The sequence below is a fragment of the Cynocephalus volans genome, chromosome 7, assembly GCF_027409185.1.
Source record: "Cynocephalus volans isolate mCynVol1 chromosome 7, mCynVol1.pri, whole genome shotgun sequence".
Classification (NCBI taxonomy): domain Eukaryota; kingdom Metazoa; phylum Chordata; class Mammalia; order Dermoptera; family Cynocephalidae; genus Cynocephalus; species Cynocephalus volans.
In genome coordinates, this window is record NC_084466.1 from 80,507,317 (window position 1) to 80,523,033 (window position 15,717).

Genomic DNA, 15,717 nt, shown 5'->3' on the forward strand with positions numbered 1-15,717 from the left:
GTTGTGAGGAGATGCCAGACTGGTTAACCTGGTTTTTAAGGCTGCAGAAGGTCAGCGATGTCACTTTCCATGGGGGTCACATTGCCAAAGGTGACCATTCCTAAGAAGAAAGACCCAAGTGTGGAGAATCCAGCATGGATACCGAAACCACAGATCACCCAAATCCCCACATCAGTCATCCACCTGAGTCTCCTCTCCCACTAAACGTGAGCATTTATCCAATTTGGAAATCAGAATGCCGGGCTGGTGAGCATTTCCTCCTCTCGCTCACTTCCTGCATGCTCTCTGCCAACCGCCAGTGGCCCGAGCAGAACCAAGGGCCTGAGTAATTCACAGATCTGAATCACCAGTCCCCCCAAATCAATGGGTTTCTATAGGAAAGATTCACTCAGATGTGAAGCATTCAGATGCTATTTCTGTGGGAACATCTTCCCTTACCCTCACGATGGGAAGTGAACTCTCAGTTCCTAAACACGTCATCTGTACTTTTCACCCTGTGTCACAATTCCTCGGGCACTTGTCTTGGAGCCTGCCCTAAGGAATGAGCAAGCCCACATTTTATAAATCTTGGCATCTCTTACAGTGCCCTGTCATGGTATCTGTGCATAGTGGATATTCAATAAATATTCTTTGCACAGGCAAATGAATAAATAAATAAACGGCTTTAGCTACCATAAAGGATCAGAACAGAACTCAGAACCCTCATAGGACTGAGCACTTTATAAATATCCACAGGAGGGTTTACATAACTCATTCTCAGGGGGAAAAGCCAGGGGCTTCTTTCCTTTCTGTCCCTTTCAGTCTGAAATCTCTAACAGGCTGCTGTGCCCCAGCTTCAAGGGGAGCTGAGAACACAGCTCCCAGCATGCGCTTCCTGGCAAGGCCTTCTGGCCCCAGGCCACGCTCCTCTCGTGGATGCGCTCCACTAGGCAGTGGCCTCAGTTCCATGGCACCACCATGGGGGCCTTCACTCAGGGGACTTCCATGTAGCAAGCTCTCCTGCCTGCCGGTCACCTCCTGCCCTTCCTCCCCACCCCATAGCATCTTCCCAACTTACCCAGACCTTCAGACTAGAAGCCTTTGGTAAATACAGGTATAAACATGTTCTTTGTGTAAAATTAGTAATGAATAGCCCAGGATACAGAAGCACAGAACAATTTGATGTTTGTACCAGTCTGAGATATGCATTTATACAAAGGAACCACGTAACAGGTAAGACTACAGACAGCTGCAGGTGTGGATGTCTACTTACAGGAGTTATGCTCAGAGACCCTGGGAGGCAAGACGCCGGGGATCAGTCTCTAGTCTTAACACCAGCAGGTAACTTTAGCTGTAACCCATTCTATTTCCCAGTCTCTAAGTCTAAACAACCCAAGCAGGGAGGTGCATCTGGTTTTTATAGGCCTCTAGAAAAGGAGAATGACTAACCTGAGATGCTGTATAGAACAAAATGCTATAAAATAAGAGATTTTACTACAACAGTACTTATTACTACTCTGAAATTCCTCCTGTACCCCCTATGACTCATAAGAGTCTGGGACAGGAGGGGGTGTTGCCATTGGGATATCTGTTTGGAAGTAGCTGAGGAGGGCATCCCAAAGGATCGTGGTAATGAAGGGCCACTCAACACCAAACTGAGTGTCAACTGAGATTTAAACAGCACTCTTCAAAACCATCAACTTACCTTAGGCATATCATAGGCAGACTATGCACAATAACACATGATCAGAAGGTGGATAGTAAGGCATCAGAGCTTGGGAACTTAGATAGAAGAGAAAAGAAAGGAGCAGTTCTCACGGAAGCCGAGTCTGTTCATCATCTCATTCCACCTGCCTCTCATCGGTGCTGATGGCAGCTGGCCGTGAGGTGGGCACATCTGGCTCCTACCCACTTTCACATTGACAGGCTCCCTGGGCATTATTCTCTATTTATACCATGGCTGGATTTTCCTCTCCTTTCATTCAACAAATGTATAATTTGTGCCTACTCTGTGCAGGCATGGTTCCAAGTACCAAAGACCCAGTAGTAAACCCAGCAGACAATTCTAGTTTAATGATTGACAGCAGGGACTACTGAGCCAGAGTGGGCTCCACTTGGCTTTTCCATGACCAGCTCTGTGAATTTTGGCAAGTTATTTAACCTCGGGGTCTTGGTTTTGTCACCTGCAAAGTGGGGATAAAATTGGTACCTACCTCAGTAGGGTGATTGTGATGATTAGGTGAATTAGTATTTGTAATAATTTGCAAACCTTGAGCAGGACCTGGTGCAGGACAAGTGCTGGATACATGTTTGCTTGTTATTTTCTCTGCCCTCACGGAACATGCAGGTGATAAATAAGGTACAAAAGCAAAATCTGCAATATGTTCAATAGTGATAAGTGTTGAGAAAACACTAAAGCAGGGAAGGGGATAGGAAGATTGTGTATGCGGTGGAGGAAGGAATTGCAACTTTAGAAAAGAAAAAACATCACTGAGAAGGTGACGTTGGAGAAAAGTCTGGTAGGGAGGGAGACAGGGAGCCATGCAGTGTCCAGAGGGAGAGCACTCCAGGTAGAGGACACAGCAGTGCAAGAGCTCTGAGGAAGAGCAAGGAAGACCAGAGTGGCTGGAGGGGAGGGGCAAAGGAGCATAGGAAGAAATGAGGTTGGAGAGTGAACTTTACAAAAAGCTCACCTACTGAACAGGACTTCTTGCTAATGTGGAGCTGGCTCCCCTCCACCTGCTGCCGGCACTACCCCACAGCAGAGCCAAGCCAAGCCACAGACTGACCTGCTCCTGGTGCTGGCTCCGGATCCTCAGCAGCTGGCCGTGGTGCTCCTCCTGCAGGCGCGCCATCTCCGCCTCGAACTGCAGCTGCAGCCGCTCCTCCAGCTCCTGGAGCTCGGCTTGCTGCTGCCAGCCCAGCCGCCTCACCTCCTCCTCGAACCGCCTCTCCAGGTCCTCCTTGTCTTTCTGTAGTTTCTCACACTTTGCTGTGTTGAAGGCTGGGAAGAGAGCACAAGATCTTTCTTAAATTATTCGGTAGGAGACACTGGAAGGAACCAACCTGAGTGCTGTGTTAATATCCATGGTTAGATCATGAAGTTTAATGTAAGAAACGGGAGAGATGATCTTACTGTGGAGCTGCAGTTTATAACGTGCTTTTCTTTCCACTGTGTTTGACCCTCACAAGAGCCTGGATGTTGAGGTGAAACCAGAGCCTCACAGAGCTCTGGAAACTTTCCCATGCTGTGAAAGAGCTGGGAAGGCAAATTTGGGCTTTCTGACCATGAGGCCCATGTTCCTGTCCCTAGAGCAGTTTCTCTGAGGGGCCCATAGGCCACAGGCAACAGAAATATTAGGTGGTTGCTCAAAATGCAGACACCTGGGTGCACCCTGGTGAATCAGAGCCCCTGAGCCAGTAGTCCAGGATCTAAACTTTTAACAAGGTCAACAGGTGACTCTTCCATCCATCAAGATTTGCGAGCTGTGCACTCATGGGAGCTGGAAATGGGGGTGGGGATGAATGCCTAAGGCTCTTCCCTTCTGGCTGAAATGCCAAACGGGACAATCTCAGATTTATATGTCGGTATTTCCTTTCAAGTAACCCAAAGCTTTGCTAATACCACTCTTCTCCACCAGAAGGATGATTAACCACTCGGCACCCCATTTGCACAAGCATTCCACCCATTATCATGGTTTGCCTCGAGTGTGCAAGACACCAGCAGAGCATGAGGCAAGGACAGCAGCCCCCATGGCTCCTGTGCCCAGCTCCTGCAGGTCTGCTTTACCTTAGCATTTGTGTCTCCCCTGAGCTGTGGGCAAGAGTGACTGCTTTCACCCTAAAGATCTCTTCCTGAGCTGCAAACCTGCTCCCAAGAAGGAGAAAAACACCTTATCTACTATGTCTAGTGTAATGGAGTTGCTTATGCACACACAGGTGCGAAGACACACATATGTATCGCTCAGTCCTCAGAGCTCGGGTGCTACTGTGCCCTCTGCTGTGTGACCAGCTGAGCAGATGCTAGCATTTACTTTAAAATGGAGCGAGCGGGTATATGTGCTGGCTAACCGTCATCTACATCCGAAGGTGGCTGGCTATGATGGGGAATATATGTCCAAGGTTGTTAGACAGCATTTAAAACACCCTAATCAGAAATCCCACCCCATAGAGGCAGCTAATCAAGGATTTCTTTGCCATAACCAGCTCTAGAAGAGTTTAATTAGTAAGAGGGACTTTCAAGATTTTTTCCCTGGTGAAATGAGTGGACAGGCTAGATATGGTAAAGGCACCTCGTTCTTGAGTGGACGGCATGTAGGAACCTGGTAGCCCAGCAGCCTCACACTGTCCCCCATGGTCTTCTGAGCTGAGGGCTCCAGTTGGTCCCGTGTCCTGGGTCCTACCTCGTAATGGAGGATTCTGATCTACCAGTGTAAGCAGGTGTACCGGGGCCAGGTGGCGGGAGCCGTCCACTCCATGCATAGGGAGTAAGGACATATGCTGTCTGGCAGGAACTTAACAGCGAAAACCAGACTGTCTTTAAAAGGCCTCTGCTTTCTATTACTGCCTTGCGACAACTATTCTAAACAATGTTGGTGAAAAAGCACTCATCAAATAAGTCTTGTTGGTCTAAGTTCCAAACAATTGCTACAATTACTGTTGAGGTTTTTCAACCATTAAGAATTTTATTTCTTAAAAATCGCAAACATGGAGAAAAGTTGGAAATATAGCACAAGGACATTATTACATAAGTGACTTTTGCTTTTTTCTGACCCATTTGAGAGTAAAATGCTGCCCTGTTGCCCCATCAGCCTACAAACAAGGGCATTTCCCTCCCTAACCACAATCCTATCATCAGAATCAGGAAATAAACATTGACACAACAGTGCCACCCCATGCTCAGACCCATTTACGTGTACCAGTTGTTTCAGTAATGTCCTTTCTAGAAAAAAGATTCAGTTCTGAATCATAAGTCACATCTGCCTGTCCTGTCTCCTTAGTCCCCTTCAGTCTGCAGCCGTCCTCAGTTTGTCCTTGACTTTTGGGACCTTGACAATTTTAAAGACAACAGGCCAGTATTTTGTAGAATGTCTGTCAATTTGGTGTGTCTGATGATTCTTCCTTATTTGATTCAGGTCATGCAAGTTTGGCAGGAAAATCACAAAGGTGGTGCTGTGTTCTCAATTAAATAATAATAAATATGAATAATAGCTTTAAAATGGAAATTTCTTTTTTTAATTGTTTATGTGGCAAGTCAGGAAAATATTTACTGATTATTTCATAGTGATACTGTAAATACTTTTGTGGTATAGAGAGAGGGTTAAAAATGGCTCACTATGGTGTCAAATGTTAGGTATGCCCCTGAACATATATATATATATATATTATCGTTGTAGCTGCTGCAAGTACATCTTTTAGGTGAGTTGTACGTAAGGTAAGGAACAAGGAGCGGGGAAGACTTAAGCTCAGTAGCTTAAGACCACAGGGAGGAAGACAGCATTTTGCTTGTTTGCTTATAATATTAGTTGAAAGGCAGACTTGGTCAGAGGCTTTGTGGTACCTGGTAGTGAGGATGTTGGGGAGAAGACCCAGAGTCTTCCTTTACCTCTGATCCCTGGAGGTTATGGTCCCTTAAAAGGAACTTAATTAACAGTGATTGATGGCAAAGTGGCTCAGGTCTTGTGACAGCGGTGAGGAAATGCCTGTTGGCAGGAGCTCTGACTCCCTGGCTCCATCTTTACCCAAAGACCCTCCAACTAAGGCAAGTTACCAGAGGTTTCCTGGAATGACTGGATACCAATAGAATAGAACAAAGAACACGGAATGTCAATTTAAAAATAGTGACTGATGAATTGAGACAAAGTCAAATTCAGGGAAGCAGAGGAGCAGGAATTTTATCCATGTTAGGAGGAATCACAGTCTCTACAACCTCTACTGGGCAGCCCCAGGTAAGGAGCCCCCGTGAGGGTTTCTGAGTACATGGGGGCCTGTTTGGAGGCTGCTTTTGTTTCTGTAATTCAGGGTGAACTAACTTCATGGTTGCCTTTGCCCCATGGATCAGGTACTTGTGGATGCGATAAAGTAAAGCAGAGACTCCAAAGTGTTTGCTTGTATTTAGAACAGGTCTACAAAGAAGCTCAGAGAGGAGACGAGAACGGCCAAGAAACACGTGGAAAGACGGTCGGCACCATTCATGACTAAATACGTGCAAACTGAAGCAAGAAATACTTTCTCATCGACGAGGCTGATAAAGATAAAATATTCTGATAATACAGTACAGTATGAGGAAACCAGGCACTCGACGAACTGTTGGTGGGAGTATAATTGAAACGGCTGCTTGGAGGGCAAAGATATTTTTCAAAATTTAAATGACAGGGATGGGAGCATTAAGGGGGTGAAAACCAGAGAATATGGTTTCTTTTTGGGGTGATGAAAATGTTCTAAAATAGATTGTAACACTTACACAACTCTGTGCATATACTGGGAACCATTGAATTGTATACTTTCAATGGGTGAACTGTATGGTAAGTAAATTATATCTCAAAGTTTTTACCAAAAAAAGGAGAAAAAATTTTAAAAAATAACATGACAGGGAAAATATCTCAGAGGATAAATTTAGATATTTTATAGAGGAAAAATTAATATTCTGATTTTAAAGTTCTATATAAGGTCTGGCCGGTTAGGTCAGTTGGTTAGAGTGCAGTGTTGTAACACCAAGGTCAAGGGTTTGGATCCCTGTACCAGCCAGCCACCAAAAAAAAAAAAAAAAAAAACCACAACCAAAAAGAAACTGTATATAATAAGGTGAAGACATATGCTGGCACAGTAAAAGAAAAATGGAAACCTCACTACTACATTGTTTTATATACCTACATACATATATACACATGCACACACACATATATGCATGGATATATGTGAAACCTAAGGAACATAAGAACCATTCTTACTGTTTCTTAACTAGGGATACATTGAGCACATACAATCAAATGAACGTTTTAAAAAAAACAACATTTATTTCATCTTTGGAAAGTACTGTTTTGCATGGGAAAAATTATTTGTCATAGGCTAATATCACTATCTTTAACTTGTAGAAAATCAAGGCAATATATTGACTATAATTATGCAGATGGAATAAAACAGATGAGAAGGTAATGAAATGGATAAAAAGAAATCAGTTACACTGGCAAAAAAATTAAATGTCACGTAGCTTTTAACACAACAATTCCCAAGTACACAAAAAATTCTGGTCAAGGTTGATCATTACACCACGATTTGCCTTAGGGAAATAGCAGGGGGCTAGTTAAATAAATGATGATAAATCCAACAAACATATAGGATAAACCCTATATACAGAGGGGTGTATGTAACCAGTAAAAGAATAAAATCTTGTTGCAGTATCATGGACTGGTATCTGTAATATATCGTTAAACCAAAAACGGCAAGATGCAGAAATAGTATGATTGCGTAATTCTGTTTGTCATAAAAATGTGTATTTCTATTCCTCCTCCTTTGGGAGGTTGTGGGTCAAGTTACAGAATTCACTGTACATTGAACACCTGGAATAATATGTATTTAATAAAATCCCTATCCTCTGTTTGTATGCTTTACAAGTAAAAAGATTTTAAAAATGACTATCACAATTAAGGAGAAGACCGGGGTTTAGAAGGCTGTGGTATCCAGTAGTCAGACTCTTCTATGTTTCTTGCAGTTTTGTTCATGTCAGGGGCAGGATGACTCATGGGCTCGGAGATGCTTGGTTTTCGTCCTAGCACTGGCCCTGAACTGTACTGTTGCCTTCAATAAATCATGAACTCAGCTTTGCTGTCCATAAAGTGGCAAAGTACTCACTTTCACTCATATAGCTCCAATTCCCAAATTCCCAACTGCTGTTACATGCAAGAGAGGTGATACTTACATTCTTCCAGTGAGCCTCTGTTGTAAGCCCCAGGCCTGCAGAAGATACTGGATAATAAGAGCTGCCAGGGCACCTAGGGAAAGAGCTCCAAGAATGGAGTCCCTAAGAAATAAATATCCTCTTGCCTCTGGTAAATTTTCAAAAATGTATCTATTGGGGCATTTTTACATACAGAGAGTAATGTAAGCTAATTTTATAGCATTAGGCAACATCTGGAGTCTTACTTTCATTATTTCTTTCTTTATTTCTACTCATATGAAAACATTTGGACCTTTATAGTGACAGGCAAACACCACCACAATAAATACCTAGAATCAAGAAAACTGAGAAAATAAATTTTAAAATAATATGATTGGCCAAGAGATATGTCACTTCTAATTCATAGCATGAATTTAAAAAGCAAAAGCAGGATTGGAATTTGTCATACAGTTTTAAATAATTGATCTTTATTAATATGATGTAAAAATGTATGTAAAAATACCTAAAATATTATTGAAGTTGCATAATGGAGCATCCTCAGACATACATAATATATATAATTGGAACATCCTCAGACATACATAACGTAAAGATACCTATTTGCCAACTTATGAGGTAAACCATTAAGTTGTTGTGTGATTCTTGAGACAAGAGCAGAGGACAATTGCTGCTGGAACCATTGATAAGACAAGCTTAATTTCAACCAGCTCACAAATCAAGTAAGACAATACTCAGCAAGTAAGATCAGTGTGCTTTAAACAACTGTTCCAAGTGTCTCTTGAATAATTGTAACTTTTCAATGGTTTCCCAGGGTAGCAAAGACAGAGGGCTACAGTAATAGACTTAAAGGGAAGAGGTCTATCTGGCTCTATAGCTCATGATGAGAGTATAGGAATAATATTATACTGCCTTTCATGTCATAGGGAGTGCTTTAGATATAATCATTATAAAATAAATCATTGAAATATGATGATATATGACAGATATGAGGGTACTTTAAAAAGTTAGTGGAAAAACAGAATTAAAAGATAATACGAGGTTAGAGTGTGGTATTGATAACACCAAGGTCAAGGGTTCGGATCCCTGTGCTGGCCAACTGCCAAAAAAAAAAGACAGTACAAATCTTTCCATGAACTTTGCGAAGTAGCCTCATACATGTTACTATTACATGTGTACACACAGAGTATGTATATTATACATATACATACACAGTACCTATATATGTTATTATTATAACGGTCACTATCATTGCATACCAATGAAGGCAATACCACAGGCAGATAAAAGATTAAGTTGTTTCTTCAGGAGATGGGGAGTAACTGAAAAGACAAAGTAACTGTCAAGGAGAAACTAAATTCAAAAATCACCCATAATCTCACTACACAAAGAAAATGGAATTTTCAATCGTATGATTCCTTTGTAGTGTTGCAGGGGTGTGAATTCTTGGTATTCTGTTAGGAATTTTCCATGTACTACTACTTAACATTTTTATGGCTACCTAAAAATGTTAAGTGACGTAATTTACAATCTCCTTATTGTTGGACGTTTGGTTTGTTTCCAAGAGTCACCATTAGAAGTTATGCAACGGACATGTTCACCCATATATCATTTTGCTGTTTTCATTAGGATAAATTCCTAGGAGTGAAATTACATGAGATTAGAGATCATGTATATCTTTATGCAGTGAAGTTGTGGTTTTTCTTTTCCATTTTTGGTGGTAGTGATCCTGTAACAAATCAGTGACCACCAGGGGGAGCCGTGACGCCTGAAAAATGCCCTCTGGGGTGAATGTCTTTGTCCAAATATGTTAGATCACAGTAACATCTGCAGGGTGACAAGATTGGTCTCAGACAACACAGAGGCCTGAGAACCTGGACACACTGCCCTGTATGGCCCTACCCTCTCTGTAAATTATTGTTTTGGATGAAAATGTTAGAAAAGAGAGAAGGAGTGGCTGAAAATAATGTATGAAAGATGAATGCACCAAGAGGAAACGAGTCAGTGGGTCCTTTTCACCTCTGCAGGTCCATGCTGCATCTCCCGGGCCTGCTGACTGAAGGGGAGCTGGTGCTGGGAAAATAACAGCTGGCATTCGTAAGGGCCACCCTTCTACAAATTTCCCGGTGGCCACGGTCTTGCCTCACCCAGACAGGTATTGTTACCCACTGTAACCCTACTGGGTGTGCATTTGCAAAGAGCAGATGGGAGCTCAGAAAAAGTAACTAACTGATCTCAGGTCCTGCGTGAGAGGGCGAGGACCTACACAGCTTAGGCTGGAGCATGGCCCAGGCCTCGCCCCTTACCTCTGCCCTCCATCCCACCGTGTGCAGGTGTTGTAGCACCTCAGAGGTGAGGCACTGTCACCGCGTGTCTTTCTTACAGCACCCGCTGTTTTGAATTGCAGTAAATCTCTTTGCCTGTCTGCCTGCCTCTCCAGTGGGCAAGGCCAGTGCCATGTCCATTTTGTATCTGTGGTCAGATAGGCAGTCACCTGCTGTGTGCCAAGCATAGTTCTAGGCATAGTGGCGAATGGAGGCGCCATTGTGGAGGGCAAAAAAACAGATGAGCAAAAAATTTAGATAGCAAAGACTTTCGACAATGGTAGTAAAGAAAGTAAAATAGGAAAATGCTAGGGAAGGAAGGAATGGAGAAGGGAAGGCTGCTTGAAGATGGACAAGAAGACGCCATTCAGAGGAAGAGTGTAGAGAGGTGGGGAGAGAGTTCTGGGTAGAAGGATCGGTAAGGGCAAAGGCCCTGGGGTGGGAGCAAGTCTGTCACACTAAGGAACATGAGGACAACTATAGGCTTGACTGTCCACCGAGGAGAGGGTGGCGCAGGAGAAGCTCCAGAGGCAGGGACCAATACACGAGTGTACGGTCCCTGGAAGAGTTAGGGTTATACTCTGCTAACAACAGAAAGCTCCTGAGAGTCTCAAGCAGGGATAACAGGAAGTAATCAAGCTTTTAAAAGATTCTTCTGGTAGTTGGCACGGAGAACAAACCACAGAAGGCAAGCAAGGAGGCACGGAAATCAGTGAGGAGGAGGTTTTCAGAGTCCAGGAGCAAGACTTGCTGGTGACGTGGACTGAGGCTGTGGCTGGCAGGAATGGGTTGACTGGGGATGCATCTGGAGGCAAAGGCCACTTGATTTGCTCCTGGGTTGGAGGAGGGAGATGAGGAAAAGCCAGGAATCAAGAATGACTCAGGCTACTGGTTTGAGCAACTGGGGATGGTGGTGCCACGGAAGGGGATGGGAACACTGGAGGATCCGCTGGGGACAAACACCACACATTAGGTACTGCACAAATCTCTACTGAATTCATAAATTAATTAACGCACAGTTAGGGATCAACAGTCCACAAATGTTACAGTGGAAGTTTCCTCTGGCCCAGGATACCCAGGAAGGGCCTTTCTGGATGCTGGGTGTTGTCAGTTAGTATGAAAAATATAAAATTCAGCACTGCTAAGTTTTGACAAGCCCTGTGACACTTTAATGATTAATTATGATATTCTATATCACATGGTTCATATGCTGTGGTCTCTTTTATAACAGTATTGAGGTCTTAAAAGCATGAGGCCTCAGGATAGACTCTAGTTTTTAAATCTCCCCCAGTGAAGTGGGGCAGGTTGACAGATGTGTTTCTCTCCCTGAGGGTCTGTAAATGATTTATGGAAGAATAATCAAGATTTGGCTGTAAGATGAAGAGCATTTATTAGCTGTTAGGAGTTTCAAATGCTATGTGACAAATACAGAAAGATTTTTTATCAAGGTGGCACTATAAAGTGCACTGACTGTACTTACCTGTGGGTGAAACTTCGGGAATACACCCCCTGAACTGGACGACTACAGAGATCTCAAGATCCCCAAAGAGATCTCCCATCCCTTAGTGCTTTCACACAAGAGTGATATTAAATAACTCATTGTACACTGAATCCTGAAGATCAGAGTTTCCAGAAGACAAGTGATCAGAAGAGTTGTGGGGGAAAAAGTGAGGGTCCAGGCAGAGAGGAGGTCAGATAAGAAGAGAGACACAGGCAGAAGCCATGAGGGTGGGCAGGGCAGGGGGGCCGCTGTCTCCGCTCTGTCTGCAGTCCAGGCTGTCCCCTCACCAGCTGTGGGAGCTTCAGCAAGTCACTCGGCCTCCCTGGGTCCCCACGTTCTCATCCATCTAATGAGGAGGTTGGGTACCTGAAGTGTTCAGCCCCTTTTCTGTTCTGGCATTGTGAAATTGTATGAGAATTGTAATGATGATGCAGAGTCACTCTTGTCACTCTTGTTACTTTATGTCCACTGTCTTCTGTTGAGGGAGACAGGGAAGGGAATACTGTTTTTTTTATTATGATTTCCCTGCAAAATAAACCCCAAAAGAGATAAGCTTCAACTACAGGGAAAACGTGCTTTTGCAGAATCATTCAGTCCCCAGTGACATGAGAAATTCGTTGTAATATCAGTGCTTGGCATTTGTACATGTTTTATAGTTTATGAACTTCTTAACACACAGTCTTAACACCTTTAACCTTCATAGCAAATTGCAAAGCTCCTCTAAGCTAACTTGGCTAGACAGAGGGCAAGTCAGGATCCAAGCTGGGGACTGAATCTCAGTAGTGCTCTTGTGAGTAATAACACTGTTATTCTGCCACATTTTGGAAGAAGGGTAACAAAGAAATATAAGGAAAAACAGATACAAAAATCCCAATTAGTTAAAAGTTCTTTTCTAGCAACAAATACTTTGTGCCATTCTATGTGGTCTTTAAGACAGAGGAAAAGCATTTCAGCAAATGGATAATGACTGATTTTTCTGTGAATATAATTGCAAGACTTATAAGTAACATTCTGGGTATGAGGGGAGAAAAGTACAAGAATGATTTACACAGGCAAAGGAGGAAAGAGGAAATGGACTTAAGAGGGTGGTTGTAATCATAAGTTTTTGAAAAGAGAAAACACTACCCACGTGAGAACTAGTAACACCACAGCCCATAAATAGGAAATGGCTTTACAGGGAAATGGTTTTGCATAGAGCCTGTTTCTTCCTTTCTTCCGGTTAACTTGGGCTTTGTGGGTTTCAAAAGCATCTTCATGATACCAGCTTATATAATACCCTATGCAGGGGGCATTCCAAAGGCCCAGGCTTTAGAAAGGGCAGATAACGGCTCCGTGTGGTTGCAGTGCTTGAGCAGTTACTAGTTCTAATTGTTTTTTCCTCTGCAAAGTGGCATCAAAAAATGACCCTTCAATTTTACCTCAAATTAATATTAGTTACATAAATTATACAGGGAACATCACCTTGGTGTTGAACATCCTTTTTAGAAAGAGCTTTTAATAAATTACTGAAAAATGTTTAAACAGAGGCAAAAGTTTAAGTCCTGTACCCCTCTTCACTGTGTAGAATTCACCCTAGAGAGTTCTGCACAATGAAGTCCTATGACCCAATCACTGAATAAGCGTCACAGGGGCCCATTCCACAGCGTGTCACTACCCTCACTACCCAGCGTGTCACTACCCTCACTACCCAGCGTGTCACTACCCTATCCCATGGTTTGGGCAGCCCTATCCCCCTTACTTGCTCCTGGGCAGGGAGCGAGGCCAAGTGGCTGCCAGATAATAAATTCTAATGCATCTGATGGCAACAGGCTCAAAATTTTCCATTCCTTCTTTCAGGCTGTCAAGTGCAAAGCATGCCCTGGCCCATGCAGTTTATGCTTGCCACAGGATTTAGGCGGTGCCTCTCTGAGGTCTGCCCGACCTCTGATGGTGTTTATTTGTTGTTTGTGGGTTTGCTGCCCTCACTTTTGCACAGGAATGGAGGATTGAGGTTTTAAACCTACAGAACCTAGTTTTAAGTGTTAGAGGCACGAATTTCCCCATCAACCCCTCCCAGTCTCTCGCATTACTTTCAAACACATCCAAGGAACAAAGCAGATCACCTTGAATTATTTCTATCCACTAATTTTTAGGCACAGACATAGATGAAGCAAGGTTTTTAGGCAATCGACAATAACGCAAGAATGTGTTTTCATTTATTACTAAAAGAAGTGTCTGTCTGATGCCCTGGCTAGACCTCGGCTGGGCCTCCTTCCTCGATGGCTTCCCACCACTCATCATGATGCCAGGCACACAGAATAAAGCCAGGAAATCACTTCCTGCAGAGCCGAGAGTCCTTGGTCTGCTAAGATCAGGTGCGGGCCGCCTTCTTGTGGGGGCAGGCCTGAGACAGTGGCGTGGGAGAAAGAGCAGCAGCTCTGTCAGGATACCTGGAGCAGCCCCACCTTCAGATGCTGGGTGGTCCTGGTTTGTGTTTCCACTGCAGGGGTGAATTGCATTTCACTGGCGACTGCATCTGGAACGGCCCCTTACTGCTCTCATGGAGTTCGTAGCTTGTGTGTTAGCAGTTTCTCTGTGGAGTCCCAGCTTCCTGCCCACACGCAGACTGTTCTAACTTACACCATCTCCAAGACAGAGTGGACATCCAGAGAAGTGACCTTCAACTGGAAAACGAAGGTCATGCTGCCTCCTAGTGTTCAGGCCAGAGTTAAATGTGTTTATGTTCACGAGCGTCCAGCACACTGCCTGGCTAGCTTGACGCTGGCCCTCCCTGAGGTCACTGGTGGCCAAGTGCAAGCAGGAGTGACTGATGAGTTTTAGAATGTGGGGCTAGAAAGAGTGGCAAGTTAGAGGAAAAACAAGACAAACTGAGGCCAGATGATGAAGCATGCTTACCCCTTTTCAGGGCAGGAAATAGGGCTGGACATGCAACCCTAAACAGGGCCAAAATGATAGTGTGCAAAGATGACAACTGTAAGGATAGCCTACACAGTTGCTGGGTGTGAAACGTATTAACCGGGACAACTTCAGTGGTGGCATTTCTCCCAGTGCCGTGGTGGGTAAAGCACAGTGCGTAAAAGCTTGGGCTTCAGTGTCCAACACACCTGGGCCTGAGTCCTGCTCACTGCTTATCAGCCTCCCTAAGCCTTGGTTTCTTCATCTGTAAAATGAGTACTGCACTAGGATTTACCTCTTAGGGACAGTGTGAGGTTTAAGTGGGGTAACTCATAGTAAGTGCTTAGCAGCCTGCCTGGCCTCTATTAATCATCCAGTAAATATTAGCTCAGGCACTCGGCAGCTGGTGGGTACTGAGTATTCACGGGGCACTGGATGCTCTACTGAGTGCTCGCCATAGAGAGGGTTATGGAACTACACAAAAACTCTGGGAAGTTCAGTAGGCATGACTCCTGCTTAATTTTCCCATTTCACAGAAAAGGAACCTGAGCAGCAGAACCAAGTTAACCTTAATCCACAGGTATCTCAAACCCATGCTCGTAAGTGCCACATCACTCTGTCCTAAGCCAGTGGCTCTTGCACTTGAGCGTGCATCAGAATCAACAGCAAGCAGGGCTTTTTAAAACTCAGACGGCTGCCCCAGCACCACCAGAGCTTCTGATTCAGTAGGGCTGAGGTCAGGCCTGAGAATGTGCATTTCAAACAAGCCCCCAGATGATGCTGACCTGCTGATCTGGGGACCACGCTTTGAATGGCAAAGCAGTAAGGGTTCAGTATTCAGAACTCAGGCCCACAGAGCCTGCTGTATTCTTTTATTTTAGTGAATGCAAAAAAATATTTTTAAGAGTTTTTCTTGTAAGCTCTGTCTCCCCCAGTAATGTTTCCCATATGCTCTCAAATTCCTCAGACACAAAATCTTTTGCATAATATATTCAGGAAACTAACCTTGACTATTAAATATGGACTCTCCCCTTGAGGGCCCCTGGTTTAGTGGCAGGAAGGGAGATCCCATGGACAAATGAACAAAGCCAGTAACGTGACAAGGCTGCAGTAGTGTGTGATGG

At 43.9% G+C, this 15,717-nt stretch overlaps 1 protein-coding gene across 4 annotated transcripts in view; it reads right to left on the reverse strand.

The window, feature by feature from the left end:
* MTUS2 (microtubule associated scaffold protein 2) overlaps positions 1-15,717 on the reverse strand; it is a 404,860-nt gene that overhangs the window by 19,276 nt on the left and 369,867 nt on the right. For all 4 annotated transcript variants that reach the window (XM_063103095.1, XM_063103094.1, XM_063103093.1 and 1 more), the window contains one exon: positions 2,769-2,983. In XM_063103095.1, the coding sequence (XP_062959165.1) occupies positions 2,769-2,983 (215 nt within the window). The remainder of the gene's footprint in view (positions 1-2,768; positions 2,984-15,717) is intronic.